General features: G+C 45.2%; 1 protein-coding gene across 2 annotated transcripts in view; it reads right to left on the bottom strand.

Annotated features, from left to right (window-relative positions):
- Positions 1-19580, bottom strand: part of AMZ1 (archaelysin family metallopeptidase 1) — an 86500-nt gene that overhangs the window by 34634 nt on the left and 32286 nt on the right. For both annotated transcript variants that reach the window (XM_078664199.1, XM_078664200.1), the window contains exon 4: positions 15702-15865. In XM_078664199.1, the coding sequence (XP_078520325.1) occupies positions 15702-15865 (164 nt within the window). The remainder of the gene's footprint in view (positions 1-15701; positions 15866-19580) is intronic.

The following is a 19580-nucleotide window of genomic DNA, read 5'->3' as shown; positions in this document are numbered from 1 at the left end:
AGAGCATTGCCGAGTTGTTTGAAAGCAACAGCGGCAGCTGCGGTGTCTATTCGACAGTCCGCAGGTTTGGTCATGGATAACATGCTTACGGTGATGGTTCCGCATGCAGTTGATACTCTTCTGAACCGAACAAAAACTCAACATTTGACGAGTGCAAGGTTGTCTGGCTATGAGCTGACACTTTTGGCAAGTCATATACGGATAAAGCGTTGTAATGTGTTGAACCCAGCAACATTGTTGCCGATCAACATGGAATCAGATGATGTAGCACCACATGATTGTTATTTAAGAACTGAAGAAGAAACGAAAGGTCGCATTGACCTGAAAAACACTCCATTGGTAGATCCCGATGGTACTTTGTATGTTGATGGTTCGTGCTTCAAGTTGCCGAATGGTGATACGACGACTGCGTATGCTGTAGTGACGTTGAGTACGGTTGTGGAAACTGCGAGATTGAGTCAGAATTCGGCCCAAGCGGCTGAATTGATTGCGTTGACGAGAGCGTGTGTGTTGTCTAGAGGAAAACGGGTGAATGTGTTTACCGATAGTCAGTATGCATTTGGTGTAGCGCATAGTTTTGGTCGATTGTGGAGAGAACGTGGGTTCTTTACGTCGCATGGCACGAAGATACAGCATGGACAACTTGTGAATGACCTTTTGGATGCACTTACATTGCCTAAACAGGTGGCAATAATCAAATGCAGTGCGCATCGGAAAGTGACAGATGATGTTGGCCGCGGTAATGCGTTTGCGGATGAGATTGCTAAGGAGACAGCTAGAGATCTGACAAATCGAATGTACGTTACGAGTTCAGTAAGATGGCCAGCGGAGACTGGTATGTGTGAAGACGCAGTTGAGAGTGTGAAGGAGATACAGAATGAGGCTACCGAGATGGAAAAGATGCAGTGGAAAGAAAGCATAGGGAAGTTAGATGAGAATGGATGTTGGGTTGATTTGTCAGAAAGGCAGAGATGGATGTTACCGGATGCATATGTGCTTGCCGTTGTTACTATGGCTCATGGCACGTCACATATTAGCGCAAAAGGCATATGTAAGTTGTTGTCCCCAGTATGGAAGAATGAGGGGATTACTAAGTGTGCAGAGAGAGTGGTTAAGAATTGCATGGTATGCTTGATGTATAATCCTGGCAAGGGCACCCCTACTCCACCTGGTCATTTTGCCCCTCCTACATGTCCCTTTGAAATTATTCAGTTGGATTTCATCCACATGGAGAGATGCAACAACCTGAAGTATGTCTTGGTTGTAGTTTGTGCATTCTCTAGATGGATTGAGGCTTACCCCCTTAAAGATAATACTGCCCTGTCTACAGCAAAAGTGTTGCTCAAAGAGTATTTCCCTAGGTATGGCATGCCACGGATTGTATGGTTGGATAACGGAAGTGAGTTTGTGGGAAGTATGATGAAAAATGTATGCAGTGGCCTTGGTATCCATCAAAAATACCATAGTGCTAATCATCCTCAGTCGGCGGGTTTAGTGGAAGGATACAATGGTACCCTGAAACTGAAACTTGCCAAAATCCAGGCCACGACTGGGTTATCATGGCCAGATGCTTTGCCTCTAGCCCTCTTATCGACCAGGACGACTGTGCACTCTCGAGTAGGGCTTAGCCCATATGAGATTGTGTTCGGCCGTCCTGCGAACATTTGGGAAGTTCCGAGGCCTAAGGAATTTAACAGACTTGAATATCCAATGTTGATTGACTATCTTTATGATCTGACTGCTAAATTGAGTTTGATTCATCAACAGGTTTACGAGGCTCTACCGGCACAAACAGAAGGTCCTGGTCATCGGCTCCAACCTGGCGACTGGGTTTTGACCCGAAATTTTGGACGAAAACGCAATCTTGAGCCAAGATTCGTGGGTCCCCACCAGGTGTTATTGGCGACGAGGACTGCAGTTCGGCTGGAAGGAAGAAAGCATTGGGTGCATGCCACCCACACCAAGAAGGTTCCGCTTCCTTTGCCAGTAGATACATGGATAAAGAAAGGAGTCGCCTCGACTGAAACAGAGACCCCCCTTGCGCTATGTCCCATTTAGTGATGCCCAGCCTGTAGGGAACGATTTAGTTCAGTCAGACATCCCTGTTGAATCATCGAAAGCGATACCGTTGTCATCTGCATTGAAGAGTTCAAGTTCTGAACTGTTACCTGAACAATCGAACACTGTTTTGCCATTGGAACCGTTATTTGAAGAGCAAACTCGACCTGGAAGATATCGTTATTTTCTTCGATCACGAAATAAAGACTAATGTATTTGTTTTTTGAATTCACATTACCCCTTACAGTTGCCATGAATATTGTGATTTTGCATATTGCATGCGTACCTTTTTCCTTGCAGCTAGGAGACTTAAGTTAATTAAAAGATAAATTGATTAGACCTACCATCTGGGTTGGCCGTAGGGCCGTGCGGGTACCTCCTTCTGTTTAGCAGGTTTCTGACACTAGGTCGATTACCTTTTGTCAATTTCTGGGAACTCCTGGGAATTGATAATCGCTACTCAGAACGAAGTGCGTCAAGAACGTCACGGACGGTTTTTAGAGGATGGAGTTTTCTAAGCTGTCGGAAATGGACAAAATGGCGGTACAAAGATCCAAATTGCATAAGATGTTTCGAACAAAATGTTTTTTGTTTCAGGTTTTTATGTTGTTCCTGACTGTTTCTATGCTACTAATGGGTGGAGTGTACTTTGGAATTCAATTATTATTGCCTTCCATTTCACCCTTTTCCCTTTCACTTGACCTAAATTCTGTCTCCACTATTTCACCACATTCCTTTCATCTTCTGCCTCAACATGAACAGGTCAGACGTGCGGAATTTATGAACAATTCCTTTGTCCAACTTCTGCATCAGCACCAGTTGGTGATGAATACTACCAATTGTTGGGTGTGTGGGTTAATGCCACATACTATGGAGAAAGGTATTCCGTATCTGGTTCTTCCTTACAGCTCCCAGGGGTCAGCTCGAGCATTCCAAACTATGTTCCGTAGTGCACTAGATTCCTACCCCCGTCGAGAGCCTCGCTCCATAGACCTTAGTCCTGGCCCGTACCACAAGCCTTTGATGATAGCGATTGCTGATTTAGATAAAGATATTTTTGATGCAACAATTATCCCAGAGGAAGAGGTGCGAGCTTACAAGGATTTGAGTGAGGTTGAGTATAGTATGTCAGTAAGTGATAGACAGCTTAAGAGCTCATCTCCGATCTGGATTGTACCTCATTTCGGCCATTTTTGTCTGCAAGGCCTCGGTCGAAATCCGAGAGCTCAGCTTGGGAAGAGTGCTTGTACTGAAACGTATGTTTTACCAATGCTCTCTTCCCCTGTCTTCCGGACTGCCAAGGGTACTTATTTTGTGTGTTACGATCGTGCTTATACATGGTTGCCTCGTGACTTTTCAGGCACCTGCTATATCGCGAATCTTTTACCACCGACCTTTACAGTTGCCTCAAACTATCACAAGACCAGAGTTGTGAGAGGTGTCGTTAGTAAAGAGGACACTGCCAGTCAAGAGGCAGGGGACTTCTTTAAGGGTTTCCTGTCATTTTGGGGTCCTATGGTTAATAGTAGGAACTTGAGACAGTTGACTCGTGTGGTAGAATTGACTGCTAATATCACTGCAAGTGCGCTTGGTAACCTGACAGCAGAGCTTCAAGCGGATAGACTTATGACGCTACAGAACCGTATGGTTCTAGACGTTGTACTTGCAGATAGAGGTGGTGTGTGTAAGGTAATCCATTCGAGCTGCTGCATTTTCATCCCTGATAATGCTCCAACTGTCTATAAAGCCATCTCAAAGTTGCATAAAATCTCGGAGTCCATACACGTGGACGAGGGAGATTGGACACTTCTAGGATGGTTTTGGGGTCTGATGTCGACTTGGGGTTGGAAGCTTCTGATGATTATAGGGGTTGTTATAACGTTTCTGTTCACGTGTTGTCTTTGTGTGCAGTGTGGTCCTGCCTTATGTGGCCTTTGTGCTACAACGTGTATAAGAAGGCCATCCGTTACCAAAGAGACATTGATGGATAGGATGATGTTTCAACAACACCTGAATGATCTGATGAATATCGAAATTGATTCTGATTTCGACTAGTGCTTGCCTACCTGAGGGCAAAAGGAGCGTCTGAGGTTCTGTGAAAATCATTACGCTGTTTTGGGCATGCTCGAATATGGACGAGTTTGGTATCTATGAATCGTAAATGACGAGACTAGTAGGTGTATGCATTTACGCTACACTACTTAGAAGGGTTCGTCTCCTTTACGGGTTTTCCCATCTGAACCCTCGGGTTCCATTTTAGATACGGCATCCATTTTGCATCTTGCCCTCACGTAGCCAGCGAAGGGACAATGTCCGCTTCGTGACCCTGGGATTCCCAAGCTCTGGCGGAAGATGAATATTCTTTGGGGTCGTCTTTATGACCGGGGGAATGACACGGCAAAGGCAGATGGCTCAGCTCGAGGCTCATTCTGCCGTGTTGGTCTATTGTTTCAGCTTTACATGTGTTAGGTTTGAGTCCTTTGATCTTGTGATCACGCCTCCGATACTGCCCCACACTCTTCTGTTACGGTTGTCTGTCTTCCTTGCACCTGTTCCTGTCTCTTTCTTTCGCCTGTTTACAACTAGAGTGGAATGTGCCTTATGGCGAGATGATGTGCTTTTACAGTTGGGAACCGGCAATGTTACTGTAATCATGTTCCGGGCTTCTGTAAACATGAATGCAATTCTTTTTGAAGTTTACTGTGGGAACTAAGTTGTAACCTTTTGTTCGTTACGTTGTGCAATGACGAAAATGTGTATAAAAGGAGCGATTCCACATATGCAATTTGAAGCAGACTCTCAGAACCTACACTATGTTGTACTTCTTGCGATTTCTGTATCCCTGCAGTAATAAACGTTGATCTTTGACGCCGAAGGAAGTGTCCCGTGTCTCTGTCACTTGTACGCCAGAGCAGGTAACCCACGAAGGTTTCAGGTGTTGTTCCCTGGCACCGCTGGGCCTTAAAGAACCCAGTCCTTCAGGTGACATCAGCTGTAAAGCCGACCCTGCCCCCACTATTACATGTTATTTAAATCTGGTGACCCCCTTATATATTACTGGAAAAATACAAGCATTAGTCCAACAAATACACAAATGATGACACATTTTATTTAATTCACAAACAAATATATAAAAAGACAACAAAGTTATTCTTAATAGGAAGCCTGTAGCTTTTCTAAATTCAATTGAGACCACTCACTATCCATACTATATACTGTTTGATGCACTTGCACTGCACCCACAACTTAATCTGAGGATACTACCTTAATTTTTTGCCTCCAATATCAAACTCTTCCACAGTTACAGAACGTTTTAAAAACTTCAGTTTTACATTTTACTTCTTTACTTATTCACACTTAATTAATCTATTAATATTATTACATTTCTAAGCAGTAACGGACCTCCTGAGTAGGCTTTGCGGACCCCCTGTTGTCCCCAGATTACAGATTAAGAACCACTGTCCTATGATATTCAATCATATTCTATTTTATTTTATCCTGTCCTAACTTTGCAGGAATTATGACCTGCATAAAGTGCGGTTGAGTACACTTTTTCTACTGACACGTTGGATACATAATATCATGTACATTCCCATCCTGTCCTATCCTATGCTATTCTATCCTATCCTATACTGTTGTAGTAAACTTCGTCAATGCAAACAAACACCTTTTTCCACCCTCGTTCCCTTATCGGGTCTTTCTAATGGTTAGCTAGAATGTACAGAACCAAAGGTTATCCTGGAACACACCAAATGCGAAGGTAAACACAGGCAGAGGAGAGCTACAGCAATAATGAGTAAAAAGGGGACTGTAATGTCTGGCAACAATAACAGTAAATGTAAATGTATTTGAGCTTGTAAAGCGCACTGCTACCTGTCCGTAGGTTTCCTGGCGCTGTATAACTCTGGGGAACCTGTCCTGGCTTTCCCTGTGGGATGGTCCCTGCTGGGAGTCCCCAAGGTGGAGCCAGGCATCCCCGGAATTGATGGGGCCGTTGTGGAGATTAGGCAAGCTAATGCCCAGAGTTGCCGAGTGGAACCCCTGATTAGAATAAGCACCGAAGCGAGAATTATCGAGTCCGCTGACCCAAGGTCACGACCCTGCTGCGTCGGGAATTGAACCCTGGTCCCAGGCCGACTTCTGCTCCCGGGTCTGCCGCCTCTGACCAGTGAGCCACACTACTCCACACAGTATTTTTAGCAATAGCAATATGCACAATCGTATATCGTGTCTCCTATCCTATGGTATATTATCCTATCCAATCCTATCCTATCATATCCTCCCCTTTCCTATGCTCTCCTACCCTACTCTAACCTACCCTTCTCTATAATATCCTATCCTTCCATACCCTTCCCCATCCTATCCTTTCCTACCCTACCCTACCCTTCCCTATCCTATCCTTTCTTACCCTACCCTTCCCTATACTATCCTTCCCTATCCTACCCTACCCTTCCCTATTCTATCCTTCCCTATCCTACCCTACCCTTCCCCATCCTATCCTTTCCTACCCTACCCTACCCTCCCCTATCCTTCCCAATCCTATTCTATCCTATCCTATCCTACCCTACCCTTCCCTATCCTATCCTTCCCTATCCTTCCCTACCCTATCCTTCCCTATCCTATCCTTCCCTAGCCTATCCTACCCTACCCTTCCCTATCCTACCCTTCTCTATCCTGTCATTCCCTATCCTACTCTACCCTTCCCTATCCTTTCCTACCCTACCCTTCCCTACCTTATCCTACCCTTCTCTATCCTATCCTATCCTATCCTATCCTATCCTATCCTATACTCCCCTACCCTATCCTATCCTACCCTTCCCTATCCTTTCCTATCATACCCTACCCTATCCTTCCCTATCCTATCCTATCCTTTCCTACCCTTCCCTATCCTATCCTATCATATCCTATCCTTCCGTATCCTACCCTACCCTTCCCTATCCCACCCTTCTCTATCCTATCATTCCCTATCCTTCTCTACCCTTCCCTATCCTTTCCTACCCTTCCCTAGCCTATCCTACCCTTACCTATCCTATACTATCCTATTCTATCCTATCCTTCCTTATTATATCCTTCCCTATCCTATCCTATCCTACCTTTCCGTATCCTATCCTTTCCTATCATACCCTACCCTATCCTTCCATATCCTATCCTATCCTTTCCTACCCTTCCCTATCCTATCCTATCATATCCTATCATATCATATCCTATCCTTCCCTATCCTATCCTACCCTTCCCTATGATATCCGATACTACCCTACCCTACCCTACCCTTCCCTATCCTATCCTATCCTATCCTACTCTTCCCCATCCTATCCTTCCCTATCCTACCCTACTCTACCCTTCCCCATCCAATCCTTTCCTACCCTACCCTACCCTTCGCTATCCTTCCCTATCCTATTCTATCCTATCCTATCCTACCCTACCCTTCCCTATCCTATTCTTCCCTATCCTTCACTACCCTTCCCTATCCTATCCTACCCTACCCTTCACTATCCTATCCTTCTCTATCCTATCTTACCCTCCCCTTCCCTATCCTACCCTTCTCTATCCTATCATTCCCTATTCTTCTCTACCCTTCCCTATCCTTTCCTACCCTACCCTTCCCTATACTATCCTATCCTACCCTTCCCTATCCTACCCTATCCTTCCCTATCCTATCCTTTCCTTCCCTATCCTATCCTATCCTACCCTATCCTATCCTATCCTACCCTTCCCTAGCCTATCCTTTCCTATCATACCCTACCCTACCCTACCCTATCCTTCCCTATCCTATTATCCTATCCTATCCTTCCCTATCCTTCCCTGCCCTTCCCTATCCTATCCTTTCCTACCCTTCCCTATCCTATCCTATCATATCCTATCCTTCCCTATCCTATCCTACCCTTCCCTATCATATCCTATACTACCCTACCCTACTCGACCCTACGCTTCCCTATCCTATCGAATCCCATCCACTCCTATCCTTCCCTATCCTATCCTATCCTTCCCTATCCTATCCGACCCTTCCCTATCCTATCCTATCCTACCCTAGCCTACGCTACCCTACCCTATCCTTCCCTACCCTATCCTTCCTTACCCTTCCCTATCCTACCCTACCCTTCCCTATCCTATCCTACTCTACCGTTCCATATCCGCCCCTTCCATATCCTATACTATCCTATACTATCCTATCTTATCCTATCCTACCCTTCCCTATCTATCCTTCCCTATCCTTCCCTATCCTATCCTGCCCTCCCCTTCCCTATCCTATCATACCCTTCCCTATCCTATCCTTCACTGTCCTACCCTACCCTTCCCTATATTATCCTATCCTACCCATCCCTATTCTTACCTATACTACCCTACTCCCCCCCACCCTACCCTTCCCTAACCTACCCTCACCTATCCTATCCTAACTAACTGTTTTCAATTTTGTCCCTTGATTGTCCCACTCCTTCCGACTTTAAGGTTCCTAATCCTGATCTATCCTATCCTACCCCAATTTATCCAACCCATCCTATCTCTTGCAGTTCCTTCCCACCTAGTTCTACCTGAACTTGACTGCCGTCTTTGCAACAGATGTCCAGGAAACCAGTGACACCTCTTACAGTTCTGTTTATCTGGGGATTTACTTTGCAGATTAAAGAATGTAAGGAGGACACAACAAAAAGTAGAATTGTTAAGGCTTATTCTCCAAAAGGGAGGCGCCCCAGCTGGTTTAGATGTAAACCACGGATTTCCGTTAATTTCTTTATTTTTGGTATTCTCAAAATACATTGGGAAACATGATTTCCTGGCATGTACCTGTCACCCCTTACAGGGTTGGATTAGGATTAAAAATCGGTCCGGACACGCTAAAAACAAGTGGCCTACATTTGCATATTGCCTTTCTGCAAAACACTGCTTCGGCGAAATTTTATTTAAAAAGGGGGGGGGGGTTAAAAAAATGCACAGATTAGTTTACACAGATGAAACACACCTGAAAACAAGTGAGGCCACTTCCCCTGCCCCAGCTCAATATGCATATATTAATGGGCTGGCCCAGCGAGAGAAAGGGAGTGACACCTCGTCCCGTTGATTAAAGGGAGGCAATGGACGCCCATCTGCCTCCAGAAAGGCCACTCAGGCACCCACTGGGCAGCAGAAACTGCCCAAATCGGCCCCCAAGGCTGCTAAAAAAAGCAGCCCACAGCTGGAATTCGGATCCCGGCCCCTCGGGCATTGCCTGAGTGCCCACTTTACCAATCCGACACTGGCCCCTCAGCATCACAACTGCAGGATGTTTGCATTGCGAGGAATTTGCAACTGTGGGGTTAACGTAAATGTGCCATTACACATATGTGCTACTTCAGATGAAAAAGTTTCCTTCATGTAAATAATTTCTTTTTCCTATATCTCTGAATGCAATGGGTGTGTTTGGGTCACCAACCCAAACTCAGAGCAGCACTTACACCACTTACTTGTAGCAGGCTGAAGTTTAAAAGTGCACTGACTGTGGAAAAAGGCATGGCCGATGTTTATGAAATCCTAAAAGTGGGAACTTTGTGCCTGCTCACTTCCATTGACAAACCCACGGGAAACTGATATTGCAAGCCCAATCCACATGTAGAGTAATGGAAATCCTGGCAAATGTATAATGAGATCTATTTTATGGAAGTCAGTATGCACAGTCATTATAATCTGAGCTTCACACAGGGAATAAAGTTGTGTGCATCTCTGCAGTGGGATCACTTCTGGGTTCGCGTGACTTGGGCGTTGAGTGCAGGGTGGACTTTTACATCCAGAGAGGCGCGTTGAGTCTCAAAGAGAACCAGAGGATGATGTCCACCCAGATATGTATTTTCTGATAGAGGAGTGCACACCACCGTATTTAAGTTTAGGCGGCTCGTAATTTAGGTTACCTCTAGGTGTCCAATTTTCACTGACAGTCTCAGTTTACAGAACCTTGTCCTCAACTGACCGGTGTCTCTGAAAATGTTCCTGATTCTAGAGACACAGACAGACAGGGCAGGGAAACCTGGAGAACTGGACCTGGAAAATCCCCCATCTCTCAGGCAGAGTTGGGCGAGGCCAAGCTCCACAGGGGAGAATACAATAAAGTGGAATTGCCTAAACCACTGTGATTCCACACAACACCTGCCAGTGGCAGGGGGCAGCCCATAGTGGTCTACAATCGTGGCTCGCATAGCTCGCGGGTTTGGGGGTCTCACGGGTGTGTGCACTGGAGAGGGGGGGGCGAATTTAATAAAATAAAACTTACCTTACCGGGTCCCATGCCGCCTCTGCTCCTGGCCGGGTCCCGCTGCTAGAAACAGGAAGAAGGCAGCCTCCCTCCCCTAAGCTAATCACAATGCTGTAATGACAGCACTGTGATTGGTGCGGACAGCGCCCAGCCGGGCGCCTGTAGTGGGGCCATTTTCTCTTTGTAGGCTGCATGCAACCTACATGGAGCAAATATAGAGTGCGCATGACTGGTTTGGTTGGCCCCAGAGGGACAACCATTTTATGTTTCTGCTTCTCGCACTGCGAGAAAGTAGTGGCGCAACGCTCCTCCGCCCTAATGGAGAAGCCGCCCCTGGTGGTCTATCCTCTCCGCCAGGCCGCGTGACTCCACCTCATGATAATGTCAGGCTTCCTTGATTTGGTGCAGTTCTAAGGATGATTCTGGCTGCGCAGGGGCCTGAGGGAACTAATAGTCCTCACAGCCCTTGCCTATACCATGACCATCAGGAGCCGCGCATGCATAGCTGCCAAGGTTTCAGATTGCCTATGTGTGACATTTTCATAATTTCAGTGTAATTATGAGTGACATTCCACGACTATGAGTGACACTTTCTTGCGAACAGTATAATGTCACCCACACTTAGTAGTAGCATGGCGCAGCACACTGCAAAGGTCGAATACCTGTTGCCAGCAGAGAAACTACAAATTAACCAGAGATTCTCTGCCTTACCCAGCCTGTGCCTCCCTAGCTTGCAACCAATCAAATTAATGGCAGATCATGATCAATTGACAGAGTCTGTTCAAGCTCTCTGCCACATGGGACCTGAGACCAAGTACAGGAGGGGCCACGGCGAGGATTTTCTCCCTGACCAGTTCTCCAATTAGGCCATTCTTTAACTGCAGCTAGACTGGCCCAGGTTTTGGCATGTACTTAGAAGCTTTGTTTTGCGGCTGAACATCCATATCTGTTGCTTTTTTTACATTAATTAGGTGGTTTTGTGTTCCGATCTTCAAGTCTCTGAAGTTTGTTTGGCTTGCATATGATTTTCTGTGATAGCAGATATATCCACGTGATAATATAGTGAGATTCTATTCTTCCCATTGTACACTAGCGCCATCTTGTGGTCTTTGAAAAACAAGCCCAGCTTTTATGCATCCGTCCCAGCAAAGCGAGAAACTAGAACTACACTGCTACATATGGCACTTCAGGACAAGGTTCTTGGGCATTGCGGTAATGCGGATAAATTACCGAAAATGCTTTATTCTAATGCGTGAAGCGTGGCACTTGGCAGGGCTGCTCAGGCCTTTACGCATAATTCAGTATCAGTAAGGATCTTCTGTGAGACTGACCCTGCATCAGGTCAGGCGTTCGCAGAGCAAGCCCAATGTCATGAACTTGGTGAGATGTGAGACACAACTTAATGACCGTTGACGTTGCATCTACGTCATTATTAGCAGCTGCCTGGGTTGTTCTCTTCTCTATCCTGGGCTAATCAGGCATATCAGAAGATTTTGCGGGTTGAGGGGTCAAACAAAACGAAAGCAGGCTGTTCATAGGAGGAGGGCCTGTTTCTAAGTTTAAGGAAAACATTCTTTGGTGAATAGGTAACACAACAGATCCAGCATCTGCCGCCATCTAGGGGAAATACCCGGCAACTCTGTCTGATTCCCAAGGGCCCGATTCACAGAACTAACTTAAGACAAACTCCTAAACGTACTATTTTTGGTATTCACAGAAGTTAGGATTTTGTTTTAAGTCTGTCTTAAGTTTGTCTTAAGACAAACTTAAGACAAAATCCTAACTTCTGTGAATACCAAATGTAGTAAATTTAGGATTTTGTCTTAAGTTAGTTCTGCGAATCGGCCCCCAAGACAGTCACATTCCCACCCCCTACAGTTATTGACGCCCCTGGTGTCGGTAACACCCAGGGAAGAAATTACTGGGGATTACTATGGACCATTCGTAATGGGCCACAAAGTAGTAATGCTTTTCGAGGCTGTTAAAACAAACATTAGGGGCCAGATGTATGACTTTTTTTCTGATAGCAAACCCCGCAATTCAGTAAATCACAGGGTTAACCAAAAGAAAATGTGTTTCTGAATGTACTAACATGTTATTGAATGTTAGAATTGCTATTTGGAGGCGGCATGTTTAGGGCAACACTTCAAAATAGCAATACTTTGTAATATGCATTAATAACTTGCAAGCAAAATCCAGTAGCAAATAATATTTTACAGTCTATTAGCAAGTGGTAACTCGTTCGCAAACTGACACTATCCCATTCGCGAGTGGTCAAAAAAAACATTTGTTTTGGAATAGGTAGTGATCCATTGAACCACTGCCAACTCATCAAAAATATTATTAATAGCTTCTTTTTTTTTATAACATCTTGATTTTATTTAAGGAAAATGGGCTGAAATAAAAAATAAAAAAAATAAAGTTTGCTTTGCTTAAAAGCAATCACAGATATGGAGGTCTGTTGATTCCAGTAGTACACAATCCCTGTGAATGCAGCTAATCGCAGTGGTTCACAATTTGCGACCGATCTCATTAACATTCATTAAGATGGTCAAACTGTGACCCATTGCGATTTTGTATTTTGTAAATGCACTATTAGTACTTAGGTGTCTTCACGAAATGACACAGGATTCGGAAACAGCTGGTGCGCAAATTGCGACCAGTTTTTGCAAATCCTATTTTGGTACATCTGACCCTAACCTATTTAAAGCCATCCTGGTTTACCACCCTTATTATTAATCAATGTTGTTATGAGATTTACAATCCAAAATTTAGTCTCCATTCAAAAACAATTCTTGTTGGGACCCTGCCCCCCATAAACCTTTTTATCTAAAAACATAGTGCGACATACTGATTTAGTGGCACAGAGGCTGAGTGTATCCCAGATTCGTCCTGCAGAAAGATGCAACCTTAGTAAATACAAACCAAACCCTGACTTTTTCTTATCACAGTCAACTAACAAAGCCAGTGTACACAATGAGCTTTCAGGTACAAGTCAATGTGCGTCAATCTCCAAAACAAACACATCTTATCAGTTGTGCACAAAGGAGCATTTTAGAAGCTAATTTGCCCAAAGATAAAGGCCGGACATTGAGATGAGGAGGCAGGACTTGGCTCTGAGGATGGGAGTCCTTGCACCTGCTGCACTGACAGAGGACAGGCAGGTAGAGAAAAAAGTACATTGTCCCCCTCCCTGTTTCCGGCAGATGGCTGAGCGGCTTGTGTCTTGCACTGGACAGGGATGGATGGTTCCTATGGCAGGCTCGCTATGTGTTTTGGGATTTAAGCAGCGATAAGTGGGGAGAGTGGAGAGACACATCCAGGTGTTGGATTCATCTGCTCAGCCAAAGAGCCAGAGCTGTGCTCCCTTGATCTGGTGGCTTTCTCAGCGGTGTAACGAAACTTGAGGGCCCCCAGCCCGGCCCACCACCTACCACTTTGGTCCCAGACCCAGTGTACTGTGCTGAGGCATTCCCCTGGGATTCGCGCCCCCCTTCCCCTGCACAGCAGGGACAGCCCCCCAGGGGTCTAAAACAGTCTTCCACCCTGGTGGCCCATTGGGGAAACGCCCGGTGCCTGCTACGGCCAATCCAGCCCTGGCTGCCGGGCCTAATGTTACGCCACTGGATCTCGCGGCTGACAGGCTGCCAGGTTCAGGGTTTCTGCTGGCAGAGCCAGCTGGGGCTCTGCAGATGGAAACATCTGGTTCCTTCCACTTGTAGATGAGGTGAGAGACTCGCCAGAATCATGGGCTCATCTCTGCCACTTTTTGGCAGATGGCCCACATCCCCCAGCCTTTAAATTACCCCATCAGTGTATATTTGCGATCACTGTCCCGAAGTATGTTACTTGGAAGATTTTTTTATTTTGATGAATGTATTTATAAAAACACTGTTATGGCCTCCAGGGCAGGGTGTCCTTTACATGAAAGCAGAAACAACAATATTTTAAAATCAGGGTCGACCAGGGCTCGAGTCGGGGGTACACGCAGGTACACGGCGTCCCCCAACTCTTTTCACAGGGTGGACGCTGTCCCCCCTGCCAAGAAGCTGGGGCCCTCAGAAATATGCTGAACGTGTCCCGGTATCATTTTCAGACACCGGGACACGTTAAGCATGTGACGTCATGAGGTCATTTACATATTGTCAGTCCCCCCACTTCTTTTTATAGGACTTGTGCCCTGGGTCGACCATCTTCACTCCCAGACCTTCCAAGTCACCCCTGTTAGCAGCCCTTCTTGCCCCTCTCTTCCCTTTAATTACTGTTTCACACACTCTATCCTCTTCGCTAAACCGAGTCTGCCACCCACATTTCCTACAGCAATACTAAGGGTAAGGTTTACAGGACATCTGACGCCTCATCCACAGTATATTTCTTTGACAAACCGCTGAGATAGTATGACAAGTTCAGATCTGCGAGCACTAGGGTTTAGTGAGAGATTTCTGATGCAATGTTTCTAATAATGTAAGGTTAAAATTAACCATGGAGTGCTCAGCTCATGACCACTCTTATCTTCTAAGGCACCGTCAAAGCTGTCTAGTGACCTATCGTTAACAAAAAACATAGATTGAGCTTTGGCTCTGCCCATTTTCAACATTGGGTTTCTTTTTGGCTTTGGCTTGAGACTTTGCAATCATGTCTTGGTTCATCTGAGTAGATTATTTATCTGCCTTATCATTTTATTTGATGGCCACAGACCTCTAGCATCACTATTATAATAATTGACTCTAATCTGATGAATGCTTTTGCTATTTTTTCATAAATGCTTTACATAAGCTCCTTTTAAACAGGTTTTTATATCACATGTTTGGGACTAAGGACCGACAAAAGCTGATTAGATGAAATAGACACTCAGTCGGAGGAAGGCACAAGCTTGTTGAAAAGTAAACCCTGGGCTAGATAAAACTTTCCCATAGCCCCCTCTTTTATTGTTTGCATAAATGATGACATTGTAGTATATTTCTTTTATGAATATTCATCTTGAACAATTTCCTTTTGTAAAGGTTTTTATTACCTTATACAATAAATTACTTACTTACTTATTGCTGGGTCCCTCTCCTTTGTCGCGCTCTAATGTGCTAATGCTGCAGACCTATTGGCTTTGCCAATGCTTGTTCTATTATGCTACCTATCCTTATATGTATGTGTACTTTAGACAACACCAATTCAAGTAGCGTGTGAATAAATACTTGCCCACTAATTACCATCTTTCTAAATGTTAGTGTTCTCCCAATTAAACAGTATCCCAGTGCTGCTGTTCACCAAGGATCACATGTGAAAGTCAAGCAGCCCCCAGGCCATACCTTGAGTATCACTGATCTACATTAAGCGTACTAATGAGGTAGACTAAAGTCATCTATGGTTAGCAAAGAAGGTATTGTTTTTTGTTACTTGGAGCAACTGCCTGACTCTGGTACCCCACCTTGCAGCACTGGATAATTCCCACCACACCAAAGGTCAGTGTCCCGTCTCTTCCACTCACAGCAATGCTGTGAGCGTCTTCAGATTCTGTAGGCTGATTCACTGTTTCAGAAACCCCCTGGTGGAAATCATCAGAGATCCTGGCAAAGCTGCACACGCCAACCTCTAAAAAAAAAAGAAGTATGTCTTAATCCGTAGTTCTGTATGTATTGATAAACTCTTATAATCTAAAACACCATACAAAGATTTGGTAATCGAGTGAGTTGGGCGTGTAACACTTTGTCAATCTAATGTCACCTAAAGGTGCTGTCTCATTCAAGTGATACATTAAAAAAAATAAGTTGCAATTACACACATTTGGCATTCGTAAGAAAATAAAGGCCAATGGAGTCATACAGTTCTGCTGTATTTTCTGCATAATTATTGATTTGCCATACTTGCCACATGATTCACCATCTGCCGCAAAATTTGTAGTTTTCTACAAAATTAATATGGGGGCAATTCAGCAGAGCATTTATGATTATTGAAGTAGTGTAACAAGAGCATTCCATTTTTACACGTCTTGTGATATGGGCCATGAGTGTCCAACTTCAATTAGTAAAAGTGCAGAGAGGGCACGGTTCTTTCTAATTATAGTGATAGTAAATTAATATTTTCAGTTTATTCCCATTTTCGATGCCAATACCCCTGCAATATCAGCGTGCGAATACCTATGCTTAAACATCGCCAACAACAACAAACAAATCTGCTCTCTTCACGCCTTCTACCATCCTCCGGGAGATAACCTCACTTTCATTGAACACTTCATGGACATTCTAGCTTCAAATGACAACCAACATTCTAAGCAAATTTTCTTAGGGGATTTCAACCTTCACTGGGACGACCAGAACGACCCAGGGGTAAACAGCCTCAAATCCTTCCTCGCAGACCTCAATCTCATCCAAATATGTAACAGCCCAACACACGACAAGGGTGCAACTCTCGACCTAATAATCTCCAAAGCGGACTCCACCCAGCTCGACTTGCTACACCCTTGCGACTGGTCTGACCATCATGTCATTACATTCCAAATCTCGGAAACAAGACACACGACTCCCTACACAACCCCTGAGAACCAATATCTGGAAGAGAAACCTTAAAAATGTTGGATCTAACCTCACAGCCTTAGATAACTCAAACCCTCTTAGTCCCCCGGAAGACCTGGCTGATATTCAGGGGCTGACAAATCACTACTTTCACTCCATGAACAACCTCCTAGACAAAATTGCCCCATTGCAACTGAAGAGAACCTCCTCAAAATATTCCAAACCATGGTACGTTGGGAGGCTAAATAATGACAGACGCTCTCTTAGAATAATTTAACAACGCTGGAGAGCTACACCCTCAACTGACCTCCTCAAACTTCTCAGAACTTCCAGAAACGCTTAATTTAGAAAAATCGGAAAATCTAAAACCGATTTCTTCAGTTCTCAACTAGACCTAGCTAAGAACCGCCCCAAAAACTTTTCAATCTTATCAAAGCCCAAACCAAGAGCCTACCTAAGGTCCTCAACACCAACCCTCTCTCTATTCAGACCCCCCAGGATATCGCGATTTCGCGATTTGCCGCGAAATCGGCACTTATTAAAAAATGCCGCGTTTTTTACAAAAATGCCCGCGAAATCGGCATTTTTGTAGAAATCGCGGCATTTTTCGCTATATCCTGGGGGTCTGCTTTATGTGGCTATCACCTGTAAATTGGGCTAGCAGCCAAAGACATCCAGGGCTGAGTTTATCACGCCCAGCCTTCACTGCCACGCCTGTCTGCCCACAGCATTCATGGAGCATTCTTCATTCCGATGCTGCACCAAAGCTCCTCGGATACTCAGCAGCAATGGAGAGGCACAGCGGGATGGCAACCCTCACACCTCTAGCCCTTGATGACCTGTTAAGAGGTGCTTCGAAGGTGACTGAGAGGGAGGGGCTGCAGGTTCAGGAGCAGCGACATCTATTCACATGCAAACAGCCCTGAATGTGTCATGTCTCTGCTATTTAGAGGGGGGCTCACACATTCCATTTCTACCCAGGGCCCCAAACATCCGAGACTCGGCCAGATTACACCCCTGATTACACCGAGGCAGCACGTGGTTCTCTTCACAGAGCATAATTACTGTCACTAAATTGTAAGCAACCCTCGGTTCTTCAAACATGCAGTCTATAATGTAAGAAAATAAAGAAATGGCACAATCGCACCCACACTGATTAACAAAGTATGGAGGACAATCAGTTCAATCAGTTCTCTTAGAGTATCTCCTGTAAGTACTGTACATCACAGTGGGGGATGGCATTTTGGACAGAGAGCCTGTCTTCTCGTTGTCTTGTGCAGGAGGGGGCGAGGAGCCCAAGATGATACTAGAATACTGCATGCCCACCCCTGTGCCCACCCTGGTGGATCCTGTTCCCTCTCCTGTGATGGATCTTGCCCTCCCCTCAGTGATGGCTCCTGTCCCCCCATGTGGTGGCTCCAGTCCACCCCCCGCCTGTGATGGCTCCTGTCCCCCCATGTTGTGGCTCCAGTCCACCTACACCTGTGATGGCTCTTGTCCCCCCCTGTGGTGGATCCTGTCTCCGCCCTGGGTGGTTTCTGTCCCAGTCCTGGAACGGCCCCTGCAGCGAGGGTGAAGTTCTTGATGGGCCTCTTCTCAAAAGGGCTCAGCTCAAAATTAATATGGAAAGGTCGGCGAGTAAGTAAGTGAAGGGATGGGTGAATGGCTGGATGAATTAGTGAAAGGGTGAATGGATGAATGAAAGATTGAATAAATGGATAATGAGAGAGGATGGATGGATTGATGAGAGGGGAAGGATGGAGAGAAAATGTAAATAGCTGGATGTATGGGTGGAAGGGTAGCTGGATGATGGTATACACCTGTTACAACGCATTTTTTACTCCGCACTACCATTACAACGCGACCATTACTCCGCATACCATTACAACGCATTGCGCTGGGGGGCGCTCTAGGATAGGTAATAAGTATAATTTACTATCCAACACCTTCCCTAGGGTCCACGGGGACTGGAGTTAGAATAGTAAATTATACTTACCACTATCCAGCGCCCCAAGGCGCTATGCGTTGTAACGGTATGCGGAGTAAAAGTCGCGTTGTAATGGTCTGCGGAGTAAAAGTATGCGTTGTAACGTCATACATCCCTGGATGATGGATGAGAGGAAAGATGGATGAGGGGAAGGATGATGGATGAGGAGAAGGATGGATGGATGGATGGAGGGGAAGGATGGATGATGAGGGGAAGGATGGATGGATGATGAGGGGAAGGATGGATGGATGAAGAGTGGGTGGGTAGATGGATGGATGGATGATGAGGGAAAAGGATGGATGGATGATGAGGGCAAAGGATGGATGGGTGATGAGGGGAAGGATGGATGATGAGGGGAACGACAGATGGATGGATGGATGGATGGATGGATGGATGATGGGTGGGTGAAAGGATGGATGGAAGGAAGGATGGCTAAGTGAAAGGGTCGATGGAGAGAGAAAGGGAGGATGGATGGATGACTAAAATAGTGGATGGGTGGAAGGATTAGTAAGTGAAAGGATGGCTGGATTGGTGAAAGGGTAAATGGCTGAATGGATGAGTGAATGGATGGATGGGATGAAGAGTGGATGGATAAGTGTACAGATGGATAGGGTGAAAGGGTGGATGGATAATGGAGATGAGTGAAAGGATGGATTTATTTATTTATTTATTTATAGTGTTTTATATAGCGCGGACAAGACCCGTGGGTATCAGAGCGCTTAACATAAAAGATTACAGATTACAGATTGACATTATAGTACCAATTATAACAACAAACATATATGAGGTAGTAGGCGATATGCTATCA

The sequence above is a fragment of the Lissotriton helveticus genome, chromosome 10, assembly GCF_964261635.1.
Source record: "Lissotriton helveticus chromosome 10, aLisHel1.1, whole genome shotgun sequence".
Lineage (NCBI taxonomy): Eukaryota > Metazoa > Chordata > Amphibia > Caudata > Salamandridae > Lissotriton > Lissotriton helveticus.
The sequence above is the reverse complement of the archived record's forward strand: the minus strand, read 5'-3'. Positions and strand labels throughout refer to the sequence as shown.